This window comes from Centropristis striata, chromosome 5 (assembly GCF_030273125.1).
Source record: "Centropristis striata isolate RG_2023a ecotype Rhode Island chromosome 5, C.striata_1.0, whole genome shotgun sequence".
Classification (NCBI taxonomy): domain Eukaryota; kingdom Metazoa; phylum Chordata; class Actinopteri; order Perciformes; family Serranidae; genus Centropristis; species Centropristis striata.
The window spans coordinates 19,003,536-19,024,791 of NC_081521.1; the positions used below are offsets into that span (position 1 = coordinate 19,003,536).

The 21,256-nt window shown below is 38.9% G+C and overlaps 1 protein-coding gene across 1 annotated transcript in view; it reads left to right on the top strand.

Annotated features, from left to right (window-relative positions):
- The window catches only part of LOC131971466 (monocarboxylate transporter 1-like), a 32,729-nt gene extending 11,749 nt beyond the window's left edge, over positions 1–20,980 (top strand). The window contains exons 2-5 of the mRNA XM_059332942.1: positions 3,508–3,788; positions 11,914–12,057; positions 12,471–13,271; positions 14,574–20,980. Of these exons, the coding sequence (XP_059188925.1) occupies positions 3,572–3,788; positions 11,914–12,057; positions 12,471–13,271; positions 14,574–14,863 (1,452 nt within the window). The 5' untranslated portion in view covers positions 3,508–3,571 and the 3' untranslated portion in view covers positions 14,864–20,980. The remainder of the gene's footprint in view (positions 1–3,507; positions 3,789–11,913; positions 12,058–12,470; positions 13,272–14,573) is intronic.
- Positions 20,981–21,256: the final 276 nt, after the last annotated feature.

The window sequence follows — 21,256 nt, forward strand, 5'->3', positions numbered from 1 at the left end:
CATAGAATAGAAAAACATGCTACAGTGGACTAATTATATCTTCTTATATCTTTGTATGAACATTTCAATCTTCTGGTAAAGTTTGCTCTGTTAGATCATATTCTGTAAATAAAAAGAGCAGACTCAAAACACTTTCAAATGATCTTAAATAATTATATTTTTTCACAAATTGTCTAAACAAAGTTGTGGGCCGACGTGGCTGCAGGTATTCATTCCAAACAAGCAGGAGCGCACCTGACAGCATTCATTCATTAACCTGAACTGTCTTCACTCGGTTGATTTAATGTATCAGGTGTGCTCTTACTTGGAACAAATACCTGCAGCTACATGGATTTCCATGGATCAGTTTGACACCCCTGGTCTAGATCCTGGGTTCCCAACTTTCTTGAGTCAGCAGCAGCTAAATGTTAAATGGAATGGAATGCACTTTTTATCCAAAGCGTTTTACACTACAGACTGCGCTCATTCACTCGTTTATTCACCCGTTCACGCACACATTCACCCGTTCATGCACACATTCATACTGGTGGCCGAGGCTATCCTACAATGGTGCCACCTGCCAACATTGGGTATTCATTCACACACCAATGAACGCAGCATCCGTGGGCCATTTGGGGTTCAGTATCTTGCCCAAGGATACTTCGACATGTAGCCATAGTCAGGAATCGAACCACTTCCGAGCAGTGGTTCTTCCAACTGAGCCACAGCCGCCCCAGCTCCTGGAGAGCTAAGTGGACAGTGGCTGACTGATGGCAGAATGTATTGATTAATTGATTTTATTTCCCTGCCCATCGTCATGAGTGAAACTCCTTTCATGTAGATATGGTTAATAATTTCAAAACGCATACACAGCTGGATATTTCTATGTACATTACGCTTCTTTAAATGTGACAAAAATAGACTTCAATCATTAAAAGAAATGTGGGGTTTCTCTGCAATGCACGGCTGAGTCAGTGGATACGTTTAATGACATAAAAGCATATCTTCTCTGAGACGCGCAAGTGACATACATCAAAAACACTTCTTGAGATTGAGTCTTTATGATTGAGTTTTTATCTTATTTATTTCCTTTGGCTGTGTTGTATACGACAGCATACCTACACATCCTTTCTGTACACCTGATATATGTGCAGCAAGTCCAATATTCACTAACTTCTTAAGGTCCGGTTTCATCAACCGACCTCCTTGCGTTGCCTGAAATAAACTCGGCCTTCACTTATGTCAGCAAAAAAAATTACGCTCTTGGGAAGTGTAAAAAGAACCTCAGGGAGCAAGACCAGAGAAGCTGCAACAACCCCATATTTCATGAGTGGGGCTTTTGTTTAGACTATAATGTAGAAACGGAATACTCCAAAGCATCCTGCAACTGAATCCACCAGGTATTGCACAGCTTGACTAACCACATTTTCAGGGAAACTCTGAGTCATGATTAACACGGCATCTAGCAAAGACATCACTTACTGTGCAGCCAAAATAAATATACTGGCATGAACTGAAACTGCCTGGAAGGAAGGAAATGACTGAAACCTCAGTCAGAAACATGCAAAATGCATGTGGCTTTTTATAGCACATCAGATTTGTCTCAGTTTTTGTCAGGACACCTGTTGTGTTTCCGTGGGTTCGTTTACTTAATAATGTCACCAACATTGTAGCCTACATGATGTTTGACAAACAGCAGGTTTTACTGACTATTATAAGACCTGAGCACAGTGCCTAAGCCCAGTGAACAGAAATAAAACATAATTTCTTCTGTCGTGTTATTTATTGAGAATATCTTAATATTTTTTTGCATTCATGTGTGAATATTGTTAAGAATTAAAAGTTAATTGCTCTTTGAAATAGTGTTCTTGCATTATAATCCTGTAATATATCAGAAGCATAAATTTGTCTTAAAATTGCAATTACTTCTGGGACAGTATATTGTCCCATCTAACAAAAATGGCTCTCATGACAGGACTAATCTGCAGACTTTAATCTTTGTGGTGACAGAAAGAAGTGAAAGCTGTGAGTTTAAGATCATGTGATGAGCATTAGATCAGAGCTGAGTTAACCAGTTACGGCAGTATGTCGTTCTGATGGACTAATGATTGGCGGAGCGTGGTTGTTTACAGCATGATCGCTGCTTAATGTCCTGTAACAGAGCAAGAAGTCTGGCTGTTTATTAGTTATAACAAGGTTGGAGAATCCTTTCCCAGTGCTTCAGGTCATGTGGTTGTATCATTGATGTCAGTTTCTGTCCCTTTTTTGTTTTTATCTCCATCTTCACCTAGAATGACAGCATTACACAGCTTTTTAAATATTGCATGACTGCACTGATTTAGTTTGAAGTCCCTGTGTGCTTTGTAGATTTGTATCTCAGAGTCCATTTAAGGTAAACGGCCCAAACGGTAGCAGAGCTTATGTGAGAGCCGACCATAAATAGCTTCGTTATCTGTGGCCTAAATGGGAAAAGAGGGCATTTAAATGGATGCATTCACAGAAGCTCAGGGAAGTGTTCAATCAAAACAGTGTAGGGCTGTTTGTTGCATGCTAAACCTGAATTTATTTTAAAGAGACGAATGATAACTGAAACATTTAACACCCTTTCTCTGGACAGCAGTAAAGCACCACAACTCGTGTGTTATCTGTTTCTCTCAACCAACACACAGCATAAAGCTGCTGAATGTCCCACTGGCCTCGTCTGCCTGGATCTCCTTGCCATTGACGGTCCCTAAGGAGACAGAGAAAAAACAACAACAAAACAAACTACAGCTAAACTAAAACCCCTCCATCCTAGCAAGTAGCATGATCAGTTTCTCAAGGAACCGTTTCAGTCCTATAATGGAGTTTCAGTACTGATACCAAGACCGTCATTTTGATACTTTTTTAACAGTTAAAGGTCAAGTTTGTACTGACATTTGAAATAGTTACTCACTGCCTGGTGCTCAGTGTTATTTTTTTCCTTTCTCCTAAGCAACATTTATCTGCACAGATGCTGTTAAGCAGTTTTACAGGAAGCTTTCCAGTAGCCATTAAAAAACAAAAACAAACTGTGGTTCAATGCGATAGCAGCGGTGCATGCTTGCACGGGTTAAAATGGCAAAATATTCACAAGATGTTTCGTGTGCTTCAGTGGCTATACAACCAGGAAAATCTGCATTATATACCGTAGTTCTCATGGGCTAATCTGCTAAACTTGCCTTCTGTTTGTCTTGTGCTGGTATGTTGGCATGCGGCCCGGCACAGATGCTCTTTCTCACCATGACAGCACTTGGCGTTGCAATTTAAGAAATGATCACAAATATAAATATTTTGATAACTGCCTCCTCGTTTTTCTGTATTCCTCATCTCCACTTCTGCAACCCTGTCCTCCCTCTCTCATGCCTCATCCTCCTTTTTATATATTTCATCTCTCAAGCGATAACAAACTACATAAAAATGCCAAGAAGCATAAAAGGATGAAGCATGTGTTTTCCTTACACCATCCATGTTGATTTGTACCAACTCACTGCTCTGTTTCTCCTACAGGTTTGAGTCCAGACCTCCTGAACCCAGCTGTCTTCTTCCTCATTCTTCTTCCTCGTGAGCAGACATGCCTCCAGCGCCGGGTGGGCCTGTGGGGTACACCCCTCCTGAAGGTGGCTGGGGCTGGGCGGTGGTGGTGGGGGCCTTCATCTCCATCGGCTTCTCCTACGCCTTCCCCAAGTCCATCACTGTGTTCTTCAAAGAGATAGAGGTCATCTTCGATGCCACACCCAGTCAGGTGTCCTGGATCTCCTCCATCATGCTGGCTGTCATGTATGCTGGAGGTGAGTGTCATGTGTGTGTGTGTTGTTGTTCTATTTTTCATGTTGACAAAACACTTTAGAATTAGACAGGCAGTGAGAATTTGTGTATTTCTGTTATTTGGAGGGGTAAAAAAAAAATCATTATTTTATTTATATATAGTTTATAGTAAACAACTATTTTCCCTCAGAAAATGTTACCAAAATGAAGCTCATAATTGTGATATTTCTTAAAAAATAACTGTCATTTAAAACATGTCCAAAAATAAAGCGTTTGCACTAACCAGATCCTGACAAAAATATTAAATTCTGCTCCTCAGCGACATTGTGAAGCCATGATTGATTCTGCTGAGATGAACGGTCACGTGACAAATATTCACTGAAAATCTGTTTACACAGAGCAGAGAGGAGAGGACAGGAGAGGCTGGAAATATGTAAATAGTTCAATAAAACTGGCTGGGGCTCAGACGGTTATGGTAAATTGTCAATTTCATGTAGGAAGTAGTTTCTTTCGAGCAAACTCCACCTGCGTCTGTATCACAGCATGCAAGTGATGCACAATTCATGGTACTATCAGCGGCTGCAATCCATTATTTATGAATTTGCCCTTCAGTCTCTTGGACATGAACAAAAGCTCTAAAGGGCATCCAGTAAATGGATGCAGTATCGTGTCATTTTTACACCCATGAAGCCGTACACCTTGCAGCAGCTGCAGTTTACAATACATAAACATGAGAAGGCTAGTTTAATGCAGTGGATTGGACACTCTGCAGACTGAGCTACCTAACTCAGTTGTTTCTCAGTTGCTGGCTGGTTGAAGTGTGTCCTCACTTTGAGGGGGGAACAGGGAAATTCTTGAATGAAACAGGATTGTAGCAGGAGACTGTGTGTGTATTGATATTTACGTTTGTGACTGTCGTAATATCTTAAGCCGGTTTCTTTTGTCAGGAGCATGACTTTTTTTGGCTTCTTAAGAGACTCTGGCTCTTTATCGTTCACCCTCCGCTGAAGCAAAACAAAAACACAAGCCGCTCGCTCTATAATCGCTCTCTCTCTCTCTTGGTCTACTATCCGTCCCCCCATCGCTCCCATTCAATCACAGTTTGAATAACACTTTCGGCTGCAGGGAGAGCAGGAGACAATGTGAGAAATGGATACTGTGGAGTGATTGCAAACACGATATGAAAACAAACCCACATTTGTCCCACTGTAATCGGACTAAAGCTGCTGGAGATAAACGAGAGAAAGCAGACCTTGAATAAATTAATGACTATCGCAGGGTTTACCATATGCTGTAGCAGAAGGCATGAAAATGACTAGAAAAATACAAAAGTAGGGATTGAAATCAAAGGAAAAGTGTGTTTTACAACGGAAATCAAACTGCTGTCCTGGCTGGGAAGACAGTGTTCCCTGGTGTGGTTTCATTGGTAAACTTAACTGGTTTGGTGTGTAATTAAATCATCACGCACCATTAGGGTTGTAATGGTTCTTTTATTCAGGCTGAACTGTCACAGGAGTCACAGTCCGGTGCCTGCAGAATCCACAGTGTGTAGATTGGTGCTCATGTGAACTAAAGTTCACAAGTGGGATGTGAATTGAAACGCATATATTTAGGTTCTAGTTAGTTCTGACATGACATGTTGTGAATCTTACAAATTACAAGCACTTAATATCACTTAGTTTTAATTTAAAATAATTAAAATGATGGTATCGAATTGGCATTGACATGGTGGCAGTTGAAATCACAGACGGCCCCTAATGTTATTACAATTAATCTTTTAGGGTATGTGAACGCCTGATTCAAATTTCATCACAATCTATCATATAGTTGTCAAAATATTTCACTAAAAACCATGAATATGAATCTCGTGGCAGCACCAGAGGAGAAGGCAGAGGATCACCAAAGTCTGTGGGATTCAGCATCAAGAAACCATCAATGTCTGCACAAAATTACATGTTTATCCATGGAACTGTTGTGGAGATATTTCAGTCAGGACTAAATTGGCGTCCCTTCAAGCCAACCAAGGATCTCAAGCTTGGAGAAAAACTAGTTGTGCCTTTTAAAATAATTAGAACACAGCCTGTTCTTCCACCTAATGATCCTTTTTGTTACGCTACTGCCAACAACAGGCTTTTCATTTACATGTTAAGGCAGGAAGACTCAGATCCAGTTTGAGATCAGGTTTCCGACTAAAGACACAAAGCAAGTTCCCTCCCCATCAAGCTTTCTCTCTCTCTGTTTCTCCACCACTGTGTTTTCTGAGCAGCTCACCCTCCACGCAGGACACCATCGTCTCGTTTTCTCTCTCAGTTCATCCGTATCTAAAAAAGGCCTCCGTTCCTTCCACACACTCATTCATCCTCCTCAGAGCTGCGCGCCAGCCTGCAGTAGGTTGAGGCATTTAGGAGAGGAAACTGCTCAGAGGGAAACGGAGGGGAGGAGTGAAATTGCATAACAGGAGCCAGATGTTAAAGCTGTTTCTTTCCTTTTTAAAAAAAAATGTTCTTCTCCCCTGTTGCCAAACTCAGCCAGATCACCAGTTTATGACGTCAGGGTGCCGGTTTGTACTGTAAGTGAAGTGGTAGGCCATAAAAATGACTGTAACCAAATTACTTGCTGGTTATACCTGAGGCAGGGCACGTACACACTCTGACTCTGACTCTGGGAGCTGAGTGACGTCACTGAATGCTGACTAACAGTGTGAATCAGTTAGGCTAAGACAGGATGCTCTGTACCAAGGAAGAGAAGAAATGTGAAGCAAGAGTCATCTCTCCCCAAGTCTGTTTCTTCATTTCAAGGCATGAAACAATCTGCACCAAATTAAGGAGTTGCATCGCGATCAGCTGTCAATATAGTTAACGGTGTATAGCACAGAAATAGAGCCAGCGGCCGGTTGTAAGATTCACATTTTACGAGTTCTTTGTGACTGCTTAAAAACAGGACACAGAATCGTATTGTTTTATTCACTACTCGTGTAAATTCTTTTGTGGGAACTGTCAAAAGGAGTAATTATTACATTTGGAAGGAAAAAACACTGGTGTAAGGTCACAGAAAGTGGTAATTTCATAGTTTTGTCAGCACCTTTCAAAATAAGAGTTCATCAAATTGCTTCACAGATGCAATTATTTGTATTATATGTTTTTTGGAAATTGTTTTTATTCTGTTTAATTTTATCTGAGGGTATTTGGTTCTAAAACTGAATGAAATTTGCTGTGGCAAACATAATATTGATTCATTTTTAATAACAATTGAAAAAATATTGTACCAGACAAGAAGTCTGTAGTACCAGAAGTCTACAAACAAAGATAATTGCATTCTTTATTTAGCCTGTCTGCCACTTGTTTTAAGCTAAAAAGCACAGTTAATATTTAACCAGAACTCCAGGATATTGAAATCTTAAAAATGGCCTGTCACTGGCTACTTAATTTTGTGGTGGAATTACAAATACAAACATGTTTCTTTTTCTTTATGATTCTTTAAAAATCTGGATTTTATGTCAGAAAGAGTGTATTTTGCCACGTCATGTCACAGGCTCACAGTTCTGATAACTGACTTCTCTTGATCTGTTGGATTTCTTTGTTCTTGTGCCTGAAGAAAGAGTGTGTGCGCGTGTTAGTGTGAATACGTGCATGAGTGAACATCGGCTTGTTTTAATGCAATAAGTGCTGGGGATTATGGGATATTGATACGATTAAGCCTGAGAGTGAGAGTTTAGATTTAAGCCGATTTATAAAATGAACGAAAAAACACTACAAAGTTAAATTATTGTCAAATTTGGCTTCAGTGAAGAAATTCAGGGAAGCTTTAAAAGAACTGCATTCTAGATTTTTCCCCAAATTTTTGTAAAATAAATGATCAAAGTAATTCATTTTGTGTTTTTTTTGTTTTGTTTTGTTTTTAGGATTTAGGCCATTATAACTTATGGTGTTATTCTGCACAAAAGTCGCACTAAATTCTGCTCCTCAGAGACACTGTGAAGACATGATTGATTCTGATGAAACGAATGCGTGCGTGCGTGCCACATATCAACATATCCCACTTGCTGCTGCTTCTGCTGCTGATTCCATTGAGCTGCAGGACTTAAAGATTAATATATGTTGCAGTGGATTACAAGGCCATAGTGAGTTAGATGTGACAGGAGCAAAGAAAAATGTCCTGAAACTGCTTGTTGGAGTTCAGAGGGTTAAACAAACATTATATAACTTGTTAATTTGTGTTTGACCGCACCCTGTGTCTGGTTGATTTTCTTATCCAACTCTGCGAGACAGATGTGTTTCCCCAAAATGTGAAACTATTCCTCTAAAGAATTCATTGTTATGTGCTGTGAGTAATGTCATGCATTTAACTATTGGTCCAAATCCAGTCAGCTGTTTCTCCTGTCTCTGTTCCATTTGTTTTGTTTTTGATTGGACTCATCACCAGCTGATGCTCTCACTCTTACTCTGCAGTTGGCCACTAAATCTGAATTATTTTTCTGATTTCTTTCTGTAATAAACGGCTGAGTGACACAAAGACTTTGTTACATAGAAGAGAATATTTGCAGAGTCAGGACCAAAAGCTAAAATTAGACAGGAAAGAGTTCGTCACAGCTGGTTTCCCCTTTGACATGTTTTTTTTTGTTTTTTTACTCACTTGTGGCTCCTGAGGACAAGTCTTTTTCTCTCCTCCACTCAGTGTTGTTCTTTTCTCTCACAGGGAGAAAGAGAGAAAATGATGGAGGGAGGGGTGGAGAACGAAGGGTTTATATAATATCTCTGAGAACACTACTCACTGCGTGCTTTGTGTTTTGCCACACGGCAACAAAGACTGTCACTACGGATTTGTTTGAGTTTGCGTGAGTGTTGAGCAGAAGCAGATTCATTCCTGTCCTCGTACAGGTTCACATTAACCCACCGCTGAGCTCGGAACATGCTCAGATTCATGCTGGTGTGTGCTTGCCTCTTTTATCTCCTGCTCGACTGAAACATGGAAACCCACCACCTCCTGAACACACTGTCCAACCAAGACGGGCTCTGTGCCAGCTAGTCAGACCCCTCAGTGACAGACACAACACAGAGACTAGAGAGGTATGTAGGGAGTGCGTGAGGGAATGCTCGTCGCCCAGAGCTGCCCCCGGCCGCTGCTGTCAGCTGCCAAGTTTCAAGGGCAAATGGTCCATTTGAAGGGCCCCGCTGGTTGTGAGGGAGTGGACACCAGCTGAGCCACCATGGGAGTGATATGAGTCAGAGATTACTCATATTTTATTACTTTTATATTTGGTGTACTTTTGGTTTAGTTTTCCCAGCTTCTGTCATTTTTTTTAGGACTACACTGTCACCCTTCCCAACAGTCTTCTACTGTTTTGATGTCATACAGCGTAAAACTTCTAAAAAAAGAAGTGCATTTTGACATTTTGTGTTGTGCGTTCAGAGATGCTCTTCTGCAGACCTTGGTTATAATGAGTGGTTATTTGAGCACCAGTCTGGACATTCTCCTCTGACCTCTGGCATCAACAAGGCATTTTGGCCCAGAGAACTGCCGCTCACTGGATATTTTCTATTTCCGGATGGCTGTTAGAGCAGCAGTTTGTGAAATACTCAGACCAACAACCATGCCACGTTCAGTCACTTAAATCTCCTTTTTTTCCCCCATTCTGATGCTCGCTTTGAACTCCTGCAGCTTGTCTTCACCATGTCTACATGCCCAATTGCATTAAGTTGCTGCCATGTGATTGGCTCATTAGATATTTGCGTTAACAAGCAGTTGAACAGGTGTACCTAATTCATTTCATTCATTTATTATGGTCCTCCTCTCTGGAATTCTCTTCCCCTTGAACAGCGGTCTGCTACAACAGTGTCTTCTTTAAAAGCTGACTAAAGATTTATATCTTTTACACAAGCTTTTGGTGAGAGTTAAAGTGTAGGTCAATCTGTAAAGCATTTTATTTTTTAAACTTTTATCTTAGAATTTTTGCTATCATTGTCATTATTATTATTGTCATGATTACTCCTGTTTCTTTAAAATGGTAATTCTAATAACAATAATACATTTTTGTTATTTATAGGTATATATTTTATCTTGTATGTTTTTTTTTTATATCCATCATAGAAATAAAACATCTTTGGCATTTTTCCACTAAACAATGAATAAATGATCTAATTAGTTGCAGGTAATTTCTCTCTGTTGACTGGTAATTGATTAGAGAACTAATTGTTCCCGCTCTGCCCCTGATGCTCAGTAGCTGTGTCTCAGTGTGGCTGCTGTGCACATTCAGCCGGCTTTACTTTGTATTCACATCCAGCCGAGAGTCGGCCTGAGTCCATGTGAGGCCCATTCATAGTGAGGCTGGCACGCAGGCTGAGGCACGTGGAACGCCTCCACTCCTCCTCTCCTCTCTTCACTCCTTTCCCTTACTCTCTCTTCCCTTCTCCTTTTTTTCTTCTGTTCTCTGCTGTCCTCCTGCTATTCTTCTTCTCTCCTCCTCCTCTATTCTTGTCTTACATCTCTCTTCTTCACTCTTTGTTTGTCTTTGTTGATTCTTCTCTTTTCCTTCTCTCTTCTCTTTTCTGTCTTTCTCCTCTCCTCCTCTCTTGCTCTGCTTCTTCCCTCCCTTTTCCACTTTTCTGTCCTCTCCACTCCTTTTTATTCCTCTCTCCTCTGTCTCCTTGTTTCTTCTTCTTCTGTTCTCCTCTTTTCTGAGATCTCTCTCCTTAACTTCTTGTTGTTGCTGTGCCCTTCTCTCCTTTTTCCTCTTCTTTTCTGTCCTATTCCCTCCTGTTTTCTCATGCTTCTCTCCTCTTTTTTCTGACATTTCGCTTCATAACTCCTTGTTGATGCTCTTCTTCTCTTCCTTTCTTCCTCTTTTCTGTCCTATTCCTCTCCTCGGCTTCTGCTCTTCTTTTCACCTCTTTTCTCTTCTTTTATTGTCCTCCCTGCCTCTCTTTCTCTTGTCATGTTTCCTCTTTTATCCTGCTCTTCTTCTTCTTCTGTTTTCCTGTCCTTTCTGTCCTCTTCTTCTCTCCTCTTTTATCTCTCCTGCTCTTCTCCTTTTCTTTCCTCTCCTCTTCTGGCATCCTCCTCCTCTTATCTTCTCTCCTCTTCCCCTCCTAACATTTTATCTTCTCTCCTAAATTAACTCTCTCTGACGTGTACCATACCGTGCACTGCCTGGCTCCTTCCTCCCTCTCCTCCTCCTCCCCCCTTCACACCTCCTCCCCTCTTCCCTCTCCCCTCCCTTCTTCCTCGTCCATGTAACACGCATGCAACAGGCGCCGTTACACAATCACTCATTGTCCCGCTTTTATTTTTGCCACCACAGCTCCACCTGTTGGTGAAAAGATGAAGTGGTGATGTAATAACATTGTACATGTGCATATGCATATATGACTCACATCCACAGTAATCATGTAGATTATTTTTGCAGATTATTTTTAAATGACAAAAATTATTTTAAAAATTACACTTAACAGTCTCATTAAACCCGAGGTGATGTATTGTGTTCAATGGAAGCAGAAAATAATCCCAAATTAAAAGTCTGAATGAGGAAATGCTTATTTTCTCTGAAATGTCATCACTGATTTTACTTGTTTTTCCAATGTGTTATTATTTTCTTATGTCTAAAAGTGAAGATATTCACTTTACAATGACATAACAAAGAAAAGCATTGAATCCTCACATTATGAACCTGCAATCTATTTTTTAAAAATGTAGAATAAAGTGATCCTGACAGAAATATCACAATTTTAAGCTTTGTTTTGGTTACTGAAATTTTAGTAACCAATGATCCGTTCAAGGACTGTCAGAGTTTAAAGTTCAATGATAATGCCTGTTTTTACAGTTTCTTTTTTTTTACAATTAACGGTGTATTTTTGTACATTTTTGTTTTTAATGAAAAATACTTTCAGGGGGTTTCTTTAGCAGAGAGACAATTACCTCATAATTTTGAAGAAAAGCCTGCAGCAGCAAGCTTGTCTGCAGCAGCGTCTTTCTTGAATGACATGGAGGATATTCCATAAAAATAATTCAAATATAAGAAGCTGCAACCAGCAAATTTTTTTTAATGCAAAAAATGCACAAATAGTTGCAGATTAATTTGCTTTTGTCGCATTCACCATAATGTATCCAAGCTTTATATGATATCAGCTCTCCTTCTGTCTACTTTCCCTCCAGGTCCAATCAGCAGCATCCTTGTGAACAAATTTGGCAGCCGGCCGATCATCTTAGTTGGCGGTTGTCTGTCGGGGGCGGGACTGGTCTCCGCCTCCTTCTGCAACACTGTGGAGCAGCTGTACTTCTTCATAGGAGTAGTGGGAGGTCAGTAACTTACCCGCTTCCAACATAAATGTACCCTTTGAAGTTATTAAGGTGTTTAAGGATTTTGAACATTATGATATGACTGTGTCATCATCATATTTGTTGCATAAGAAATGAGGATTTAAGGGTACAAAAGTTATGAACGAAGCTTCAAACGATGTGGTATAGCCCAAACTTCTCAATTCCCACATATTTAAGGCAAAATACTGGATTTGTTTTTACATCACATGCTTTAGTTTTCTTTACGATTTTCTTTTTCACATGCTAAAAATAAATGACACCTTTTGTGGTGAAATAATATCACAACTCTAACTTGATGGAGAGAAAAACAAACCAAACAACAACACTGTTGGTCATCTTCTCCCAGTGTAACCGTCCTTCTCTGCCTCCTCTCCTGTCCTTTGTCTCTCCAGGTTTGGGCCTGGCCTTCAACTTGAATCCCGCCCTCACTATGATCGGTAAATATTTCTACAAGCGTCGTCCCATCGCCAACGGCATCGCCATGGCGGGCAGCCCCGTGTTCCTGTCCACGCTGGCTCCCCTCAACTCCTGGCTGTACGACGAGTTCGGGTGGAGGGGCAGCTTCCTCATCCTGGGAGGACTGCTGCTCAACTGCTGCGTGGCCGGCTCGCTCATGCGTCCCCTCGGACCCAAGTCTCAGCCGGCTAAACCCGACCCGGTGGAGGTGAAGGCGGCGGAACCGGTCCAGAAGAAGACGTGCCTGCAGACCGTCAACTCCTTCATCGACCTGACGCTGTTCAAACACCGCGGCTTCCTGCTCTACCTCATGGGAAACGTCGTCATGTTCTTCGGCCTCTTCGCTCCGCTCGTCTTCCTCTCTAATTATGCAAAGAGTAAAGACATCAGCAAAGAGAAAGCCGCCTTCCTGCTGTCGGTGCTGGCGTTCGTCGATATGTTTGCCAGACCCTCCATGGGCATGCTGGCCAACACCAAGTGGGTCCGGCCCAGGGTGCAGTACTTCTTCGCTGCTGCCGTCCTCTACAACGGCGTGTGTCACGTGCTGGCGCCACTGTCCATGGACTACACTGGATTTGTGGTGTACGCCATCTTCTTCGGCTTTGCTTTCGGCTGGCTGAGTTCGGTGCTGTTCGAGACGCTGATGGACCTGGTGGGAGCTCAGAGGTTCTCCTCAGCCGTGGGTCTGGTCACCATAGTGGAGTGTGGGCCGGTGCTGCTGGGACCGCCGCTGACAGGTACGACCTCCAACATGTTCACAGGGAAAGGGACGGGTGGATAGTGTTTCTAGGAATCCCCACTGGCAGCCAGACGAGTGGGCCGTAAATGTTCCATTGTGCAATCACTGCCACTGACTCTTTTTCAGACTCGTTTTTTTTCTGTGTCCAGAAGGGATTTGACTTTAGTCCTTAGTCAAAGAAAACAGTGATTTTAGTATAAATTTAGTCAATGAAAAAAGTTGACTTTACTTTTTTTTTTTTTTTTTAGTCATCAGAATATATGGAATTTCAGTCGGATAAGTCGAGCCAAAGCCAGTAATTTGGTTATTTTAGTCAAACTTGTTTCACATAATACTGTAAATCTTGTCATTAACTAATAAAAAACACACGTCTGCACATCACAACAACCAGACGCTCCAGGCAGGACACAGACTGCAGACGGGGATAACGCAAAACGTTTTCTTACAACTTGGACACAAAGATCCACCCTAAAAATGTTATAGCTCTTTATGTGTATGCTATATTGACAATATGTCCACAGACTTTTGTTGCTGTCCACAGCCGTTTCATTTGGCACTATTTTTTTTACTACTGGATTCTGACTAAATCAGCTGATATATTACTGCACCTATGCGCGGGAAGATGGAAGTTCTACGGTTAAGAAAAGTAGTGCCAAATTAGACGGCTGTTTACAGCAACAAAAACCTATGGACATATTGTTAATATAGCGTTACAAATAAATAAACATTTTTAGGGTGGGCATTTGTTTAGGTGGTCAGGCCCCGTCTGCAGTCTGTTTCCTGTCTGGTTCTCCAAACTGGGAACACAGACCATCATCTGCTGCAGGTAACACACTGACTGTGGGTTAGTACCTTCAAAACATCCAAACTATTCCATAAGGAATACAGCCAGATATTGAAGAACGTGATGTAACAACTGACCTGGGTCCAATAATGTCTTCAGAGAGCATTTATAAAGGAGTGAGAGCTGCATGGGTGCAGCTTTTTTTAAAAACATAATCAACATTATGTGTTACTTTTCCACATTAACCACTCTTTACATCAGCAGAATAGTTTAGATTCACTGCCAGAGTACTCATTAAACAAAAGTCTGTTGGTTCTCATATCTCTTGTATTGTAACATTTAAAAGGCTTTTTTTTTTCTAAATTGAGTCCAGCTGAGTGCTCGCTCCACATAAAACACTCCAGGGCTGCATTATATTATGTCCAAAGACAGAATCATCAATCTGCTTTTACCAGATATTCCGATTGTTGTTTTTGAGTTCGACCAGAGAATAACGTCTTTTGTGTCCCCCTGCAGGTAGTTTCTATAACACCTACCAGACCTACGACTACACCTACGTCTCCTCCGGCATCATCCTCATAGTGGCCAGTGTGCTCCTCTTTGTGGGAATGACCATAAACTACCGCCTGCTGGCAAAGGAGAGGAAAGAAGAGGAGAGAAGAGAGAGGGAGGAGCCCAAGGAGGAGCGCGCCGCCATGTTGGCCCCTCCCTCTCCGTCAAAATCTGACGGCGAGGCGGAGGAGAACAACATACCGGCTGTCGTCACACTGGATGAAGTCGCCAGGATGGACGAAGACACGGTGTAGGAGAAACATTGAGGAAAAAAAAGGACTCGAGAAGGACGCACACATTTCACAGAAACACACACGAGAGATTTGCAGCAACCACACACCCATTATAGCGAGATAAAACCCTGAGGCCATAGAAACTTACTAATGTAAAAACTGAGACCTGCTGCTGTGACGCGAAGCTCGTCAGGCAGCTCGGCGCCGTGTTGAGACCTCTGCTTTTTTGGTATTTGACGTGCCTTTGGTGAACTCAAGTCCTCCAGGAGCACAAACACCGCTTATATATTATATATTATATAAACACAGGATAGACGCACAACAGACAGAATGACTGTATGATACAAACCCAGTAAACTCATGAGGACTTTACTCTCAGGGTCTTTAGCTGCCGTAAAGATTCAGAACCTCACACACCAACACACAGACTCCACCTCGACTTTAGTCAAACCGAGGCTCAGAGTCCTTTTATTTTGTTAGAAAATACTGCACATTTTCCCACGACTACATACTTGCGTTGCTTCACTCCTCAAGGGCTGGACATGAATTAAAGAACACATGTAGATACGGTAAATCAATAGATCAACGTTTGACATTCACAGGTTTTATGTTGAATTGTGTGAAAAATAATGAAGGACAATGGGGGGGGGGGGGGGGGGTCTGGAAATTCAGCACGACAGTTTTAACTCTTAGTCATTCTAAGAGGCAAGTGAGAATAAAAACATTCTGGTCCATTTTTTAAAATCTGATCAAAAATTGTTGGAAAAAAAGTTTTTGCCAGGATAATCTTTCAAAGTGCTAATTTGTTTGTTATTGTAATACTCATTTTGGCCACATGAGGCTGAAGTGCAGCATCATCCATATTCTAAGGTGGACTCAAAGCATGAAACATAATGATAATGATAATAATAACAATAATCAATATTATAATAACCTAAATTTATATAGCGCCTTTCGTAAACAAGGCCATAACTGACAAAATAAATAAAGTGGTGAACAGATGTGGTTGAGTTGTCATGACAATAATGTTACTTAACTTACAAACACATTATTGCTTACCTTTTCTTTACTCGAATATTCAGTTGAAAAGAAAAAACGCCTTTTATAAATACAGATCCGTAGGGTTTACAGATTCTGAAAACTTTGTGTTTTTAAAACATGAATTATGGAATTTGTGCCAACGTCCGTGGGGACTCAAAACTAACTCACAAACCAGCAATCTTTCTAAATGGCCAGCAGGCGGCAGCTACATTGGTTGAAGTCTGATTGTATAGAATTCTATGAGATAATTAGCCTTATTCTTGCTTGATTTATTACCTCAGTAAACATTTCCCTAATGACTTTACTGACTCGGTCTCTAGTTTGAAGTCTTCTTATATAAAACATTTTTTTGTAATTTATGGTCCCATTTAGAATAAAAGCATACATCTTTTTCCCAATGTAAGTCAATAGGAAAAAGTATTTTTGGAAAGAAATGAAGAAAAATAAAAAAAATCTTACCAGGAAAAAAAAAATGAAGGAGCTTGATGATGATCTTGGCAAAGCTTCTTTCAGCCATTCTTAAACCATGAACAGAAAAAGGATTACCAGATGTTTTTCCTCACCTTCCTCTGAGGACTTTATGTGCATAACAAAAACTCAGATATCGGAAAGCGAAGTTGAAAACTAATGTAGGGATTCTGAGAGGTGAAGAGTCACAGCGCAGTGTAGTGTTAACCGTGTGCTTGTACATAAATATGTGTTGTGTGTTATTTCGTGTCATACACCCTCCAACCAGAGAAGCTCAACCTGCATTATCGTATCATGGAAGCCTGTTTATTCCAGCAAAAGAAAAACAAAAGATAAGCCTTGTGATTAAAAAAAAAAAAAAAAAAATCCTGTACGTTATTGTGATGATAAACTTTCTCAAATTAAAGACTAAGTTTCTCAAAATAATGAGAAACTTTATTGAAATAATGACTTTGTATCACAAAATGATTTTGTATTTCCAAATAAATGAGAAACTTTCTCAAAATATAGACAGACCTTTCTCAAAATAATGAGATACCTTCTCAAAAATACGTAGTATCTCGAGATAATGAGAAGCGTTCTTAAAATAACTAAGTATCTCAAAATAATGACAAACATTCTCGAAATAATGATTTGGTATCACAAAATAATTACTTTTCTTTTCAAATTAATGAGAAATCTTCTCAAATTAATCTTTTACCCTTCCTCGAAATCATGAGATACCTTCTCAAAATTACTTGGCATCTCGTAAATAATGAGAAACTTTCTCGATCTGAATAAGTGTCTTGAAAATATTGAGATATTTTCTCAAAAAATAATGACTTAGTATCTCAAAATAATGAGAAACTTTCTTGAAATAAAGATTTCATATCACAAAATAATTTCCTTTTTATTTCCAAATGAGAAACTTTCTCAAGTTAATGAGAAACTTTCTCAAAATCATAAGATACCTTCTCAAAATTACTTAGTATCTCGAGATAATGATAAACTTTCTCAAAGTAATGACTTACCCTGAAAAGCATGAGAAACTTTTAAAGTAATAATGACTTGATATTTAATAGAGATAAGAAACTTTTTCAAAAAATACTCATTTTGAGACACTAAGTCATTATTTCTCATTATAAGGACTAACTGTTTTTTTTTTTTCTCATCACGTGGCTGAACTGGGCTTCCACATCGTATTGATGAAGACACATTAGCAGATAAGCGCTCACACAGTTGCGCCCCGCAGACTAACCTGCTGTGTATGCGGCTCTCTCAGTATTAAATGACACCTCACGCTGAGACCGAAGCAGATCGATGGTTTCACTGGGAGAGAGTGTGCTGCTTTGAGCTGCGGTGCCAAAATAGGAAGAAAATCCCACACAAAGTCCTACATTTTCATTTTGGATTCTAGGCATTCTAGGCATGTTTTTTTTTATTGTGAATAACACTGTAGTTTACAGTTATATCAACGAACCTATGTGATTTTAAAAATAATCTATTTTAGCTCACTGTTTAATGACAATCTGACAACAAGTAATATTTTTAATTGTGTGTGTGTGTGTGTGTGTGTGTGTGTGTGTGTGTGTGTGTGTGTGTGTGTGTGTGTGTGTGTGTGTGTGTGTGTGTGTGTGTGTGTGTGTGTGTGTGTGTGTGTGTGTGTGTGTGTGTGTGTGTGTGTGTGTGTGTGTGTGTGTGTGTGTGTGTGTGTGTGTGTGTGTGTGTGTGTGTGTGTGTGTGTGTGTGTGTGTGTGTGTGTGTGTGTGTGTGTGTGTCAGCGACGGGTTTCATCATTTCTTTTGTTTTGAAATTTAGCTGCTGTCGTATCAAACGCGTATCAGTTTGTCTGTACAGAACGTGTCATATCATGTTTTATTTTGAAGTCTATCAGATACTCGATGATTGATTACGCATCGATCGATCGATCAGCGACTAAGTTTACTGCCAACATTTGTCAGAGACGTTTTTGTGTCCAGATTAAAGGGAACAGAAGACGAAGAGACGACCTCTTTAGCCTGAATGAGCTTTCCTTATTTTCTCTTCTGGGAAAATAAATGGAGATTTTAAACAATTTGCTATTTGGTTTAAATGTTTCAACTTTGTTTTATTTTTCTAAATATTGCTTCTTTTTTATTTGCAACAATCAAAAAAAAAAGAAATAATGTTGAAAGGTTCACAATTTTTTTAAATTATATTATTTTACATTTTTGCTACGTTTCATTTAAAAATGCATAACTCATTTCATAATTTCAAGGTAGTAATTAAATGAATAATTTATAATAAAAAATACTTTAAAGAATAGTAATCCATATTTTTCTTTTTCCCACAAAAATACCAAAATCAACAATTAATTGATCCCAATAATATGTATTCCTGTATAAACAAGTATTCTGTTTATCCAAAGCCAAATATATTTTAAATATTGGTAAATGAGAAACTTTCTCAAAATAATGACTGAGTCACTTAAAAAAATAACTTTTTCAAAAAATATTCATTTTGAGATACTCGTATATATTTTTTTAACTGCAGGTTTTTAAAAAAAAAGAATTTAGAGTAAATTCATCATTTCAAAACAATAATAATTTATTTAAAAAAAATACTATACAGAATAGTAATATTCCGTATTATTTTTTTAAATTATTTTTTCCCACAAAATACCTAAATCAACAATGAATTGATAGTAATAATAAGCATTGTCTGTTTATCCAAAGCAAAAAAAAGGAATAAGGAACTTTTTAAAAATATAAACATTTTGAGATACTAAGTCATTATATATATATATATATATATATATAACTAATTTCGTATTATTTTATAATCTGTATTTTTCTTTTTCCCATTAATACTTAATAATTAACAACTAATAAATACTGTTTGTTGACCCAAAGCCTAATATATTTTAATATTATTTTGACTTATTTGAATATTGTTTTTGGAGCCTTTTTAAGCTTCATCCTTTATAATCTGACGGAAAATTTAACAGTAACGTTTCTGTATTGGAGTACTTCTCTTTATATATATATATATATATATATATATATATATATATAATTCCCTTTTACATTTAAGCAGGAATGTGACTGAATGTGTGGAAAGAGGTTTATGTTTACCTGTGTTGTTTGTTTGAAAGGTTTTGGTAATTTGACTGATCAAATGTAAGTATTAATTTAAAAAACAAAACAAATTAATTGTCTAAATGTAAATATTATTTGAATTTGACAGCAGTCTGTTTTAGGTAATAAACTGTAGTAGGTGGTCGACACGCTGTCAGTTTGGAGAAGCGGGCAGGAAGCTCAGCAATGTTCTACTGTACGTTTCCAGAATATTTAAATATTTTCACCACTTTACCTCTGACTTTAAGTGTACGTGGAGCGAACTGAAGCCATTCTCTCTGCTCTCCTCAAAGCCACAGTGGTATTCTGATCCCAGCATCAAAATATACCTAATATATTCCAAATATATTATTGGATTATTATTATTGATGCATTTATGTCAGCAAAGTTTTAATTCATAGATAGGGCTCATTTGAACCACTTAATATACTTTTAATGAGGTTTAATTTTAAAAAAAAGTAATCAATTTAAATTTTTGCTATTTTTTTATGTTTAATCTCGACCTGAGAAGTAACTAAAGCTGTCGGCTGAATGTACTGGAGTAAAAAGTGCAATATTTGCCTCTCAAATGTAGTCGAGTAGAAGTATAAAGTTACAAAACATTGAAATGCTCAAGTAAAGTACCTCAAAGTTATACTTGGCTACAATACTTGAGAAAATGTACTTTCATTCCACTGCAGAGCCACCAGACTCCATTAGGAAAAACAGTAATTTTACATCACAGGATACTGGGGTTGCTGCTCTACTGCTGCCTCGATCGCTTAGTGCCTCGGATGTGTTATTGTGTAACTTTGGTGAAACCGAACCAACCCTTTAAAACACCAAAGTTACACAATAACACATCTAGACACTAACTGATCGAGGCAGCAGTGGAGCAGCAGCTCCAGTGTTCTGTGAGGTAAAATTACTGTTTTTCTCAATGGAGTCTGGTGGCTTTGAAGAGAGCCAATAGCTTTAGCTACATGTGCGAAAAACGGGCCAGGTGGCAAGGTAAAACAGAGGAAATATTCTAAATATAGCTTCTGTGCCAGTACTCCTGCCTGATTCTCCAAACTGGGTGCGTGCCCACCACCATACGTAGCTACCTCATAAAACTTGACTTCAAACAAGCCCAAATTAGGTGCAGACGGGACACATTCCCCTTCTATAAACCCTGATTTTTCCTCAGTTACAGCAGACTGACACTCATGACAGTATAAGGTATATAATATACTGTTATTCAAAAAGCAAGATTGATTTATTTTGATTCAAAATTAACTTAAACCTTCAGTTATTTTGCCTTCGATGAAAGTATTTGAAAAAGAAAGGTGACACTTTGTAAGACTGCAACTAAACCATTTCATTGAACGTTTTCCAGTGCAGGTACTGCAAAGCCACAGCACATTTTTGTGTTTAAAAAAAAAGAAGAACAAATCATTGTAAATGTTTCTATTTTTTTTCTCCTTTTTGTAGTTGTGGCAGTTGTTTTTATGTGTGTATGTATGCCGTGTTTTTATGATTGTTGAGAGAATGAATAAACTGTTTTTAAAACAAATCTTGGATTTTTGTTATTTTCTGTTGAAGAAAATCACTCACACACATGTATTTACAATAATTACACTTTATAAAATGTATTACAGCAATTTGTATCTAAACTACCTCTTGCACCTACAGGAATAGTTTGACATTTTGGGAAATATTAATAAACTCACCAGTATATTATTTGCTAATTGTTTTCTCGCCCAGAGGTCAATATAATGCATATGGTGTAGAGATTTTTTCCACATTATAACTGGTTTAATATTTTAAAAATAATTATTTTTGTTATGTT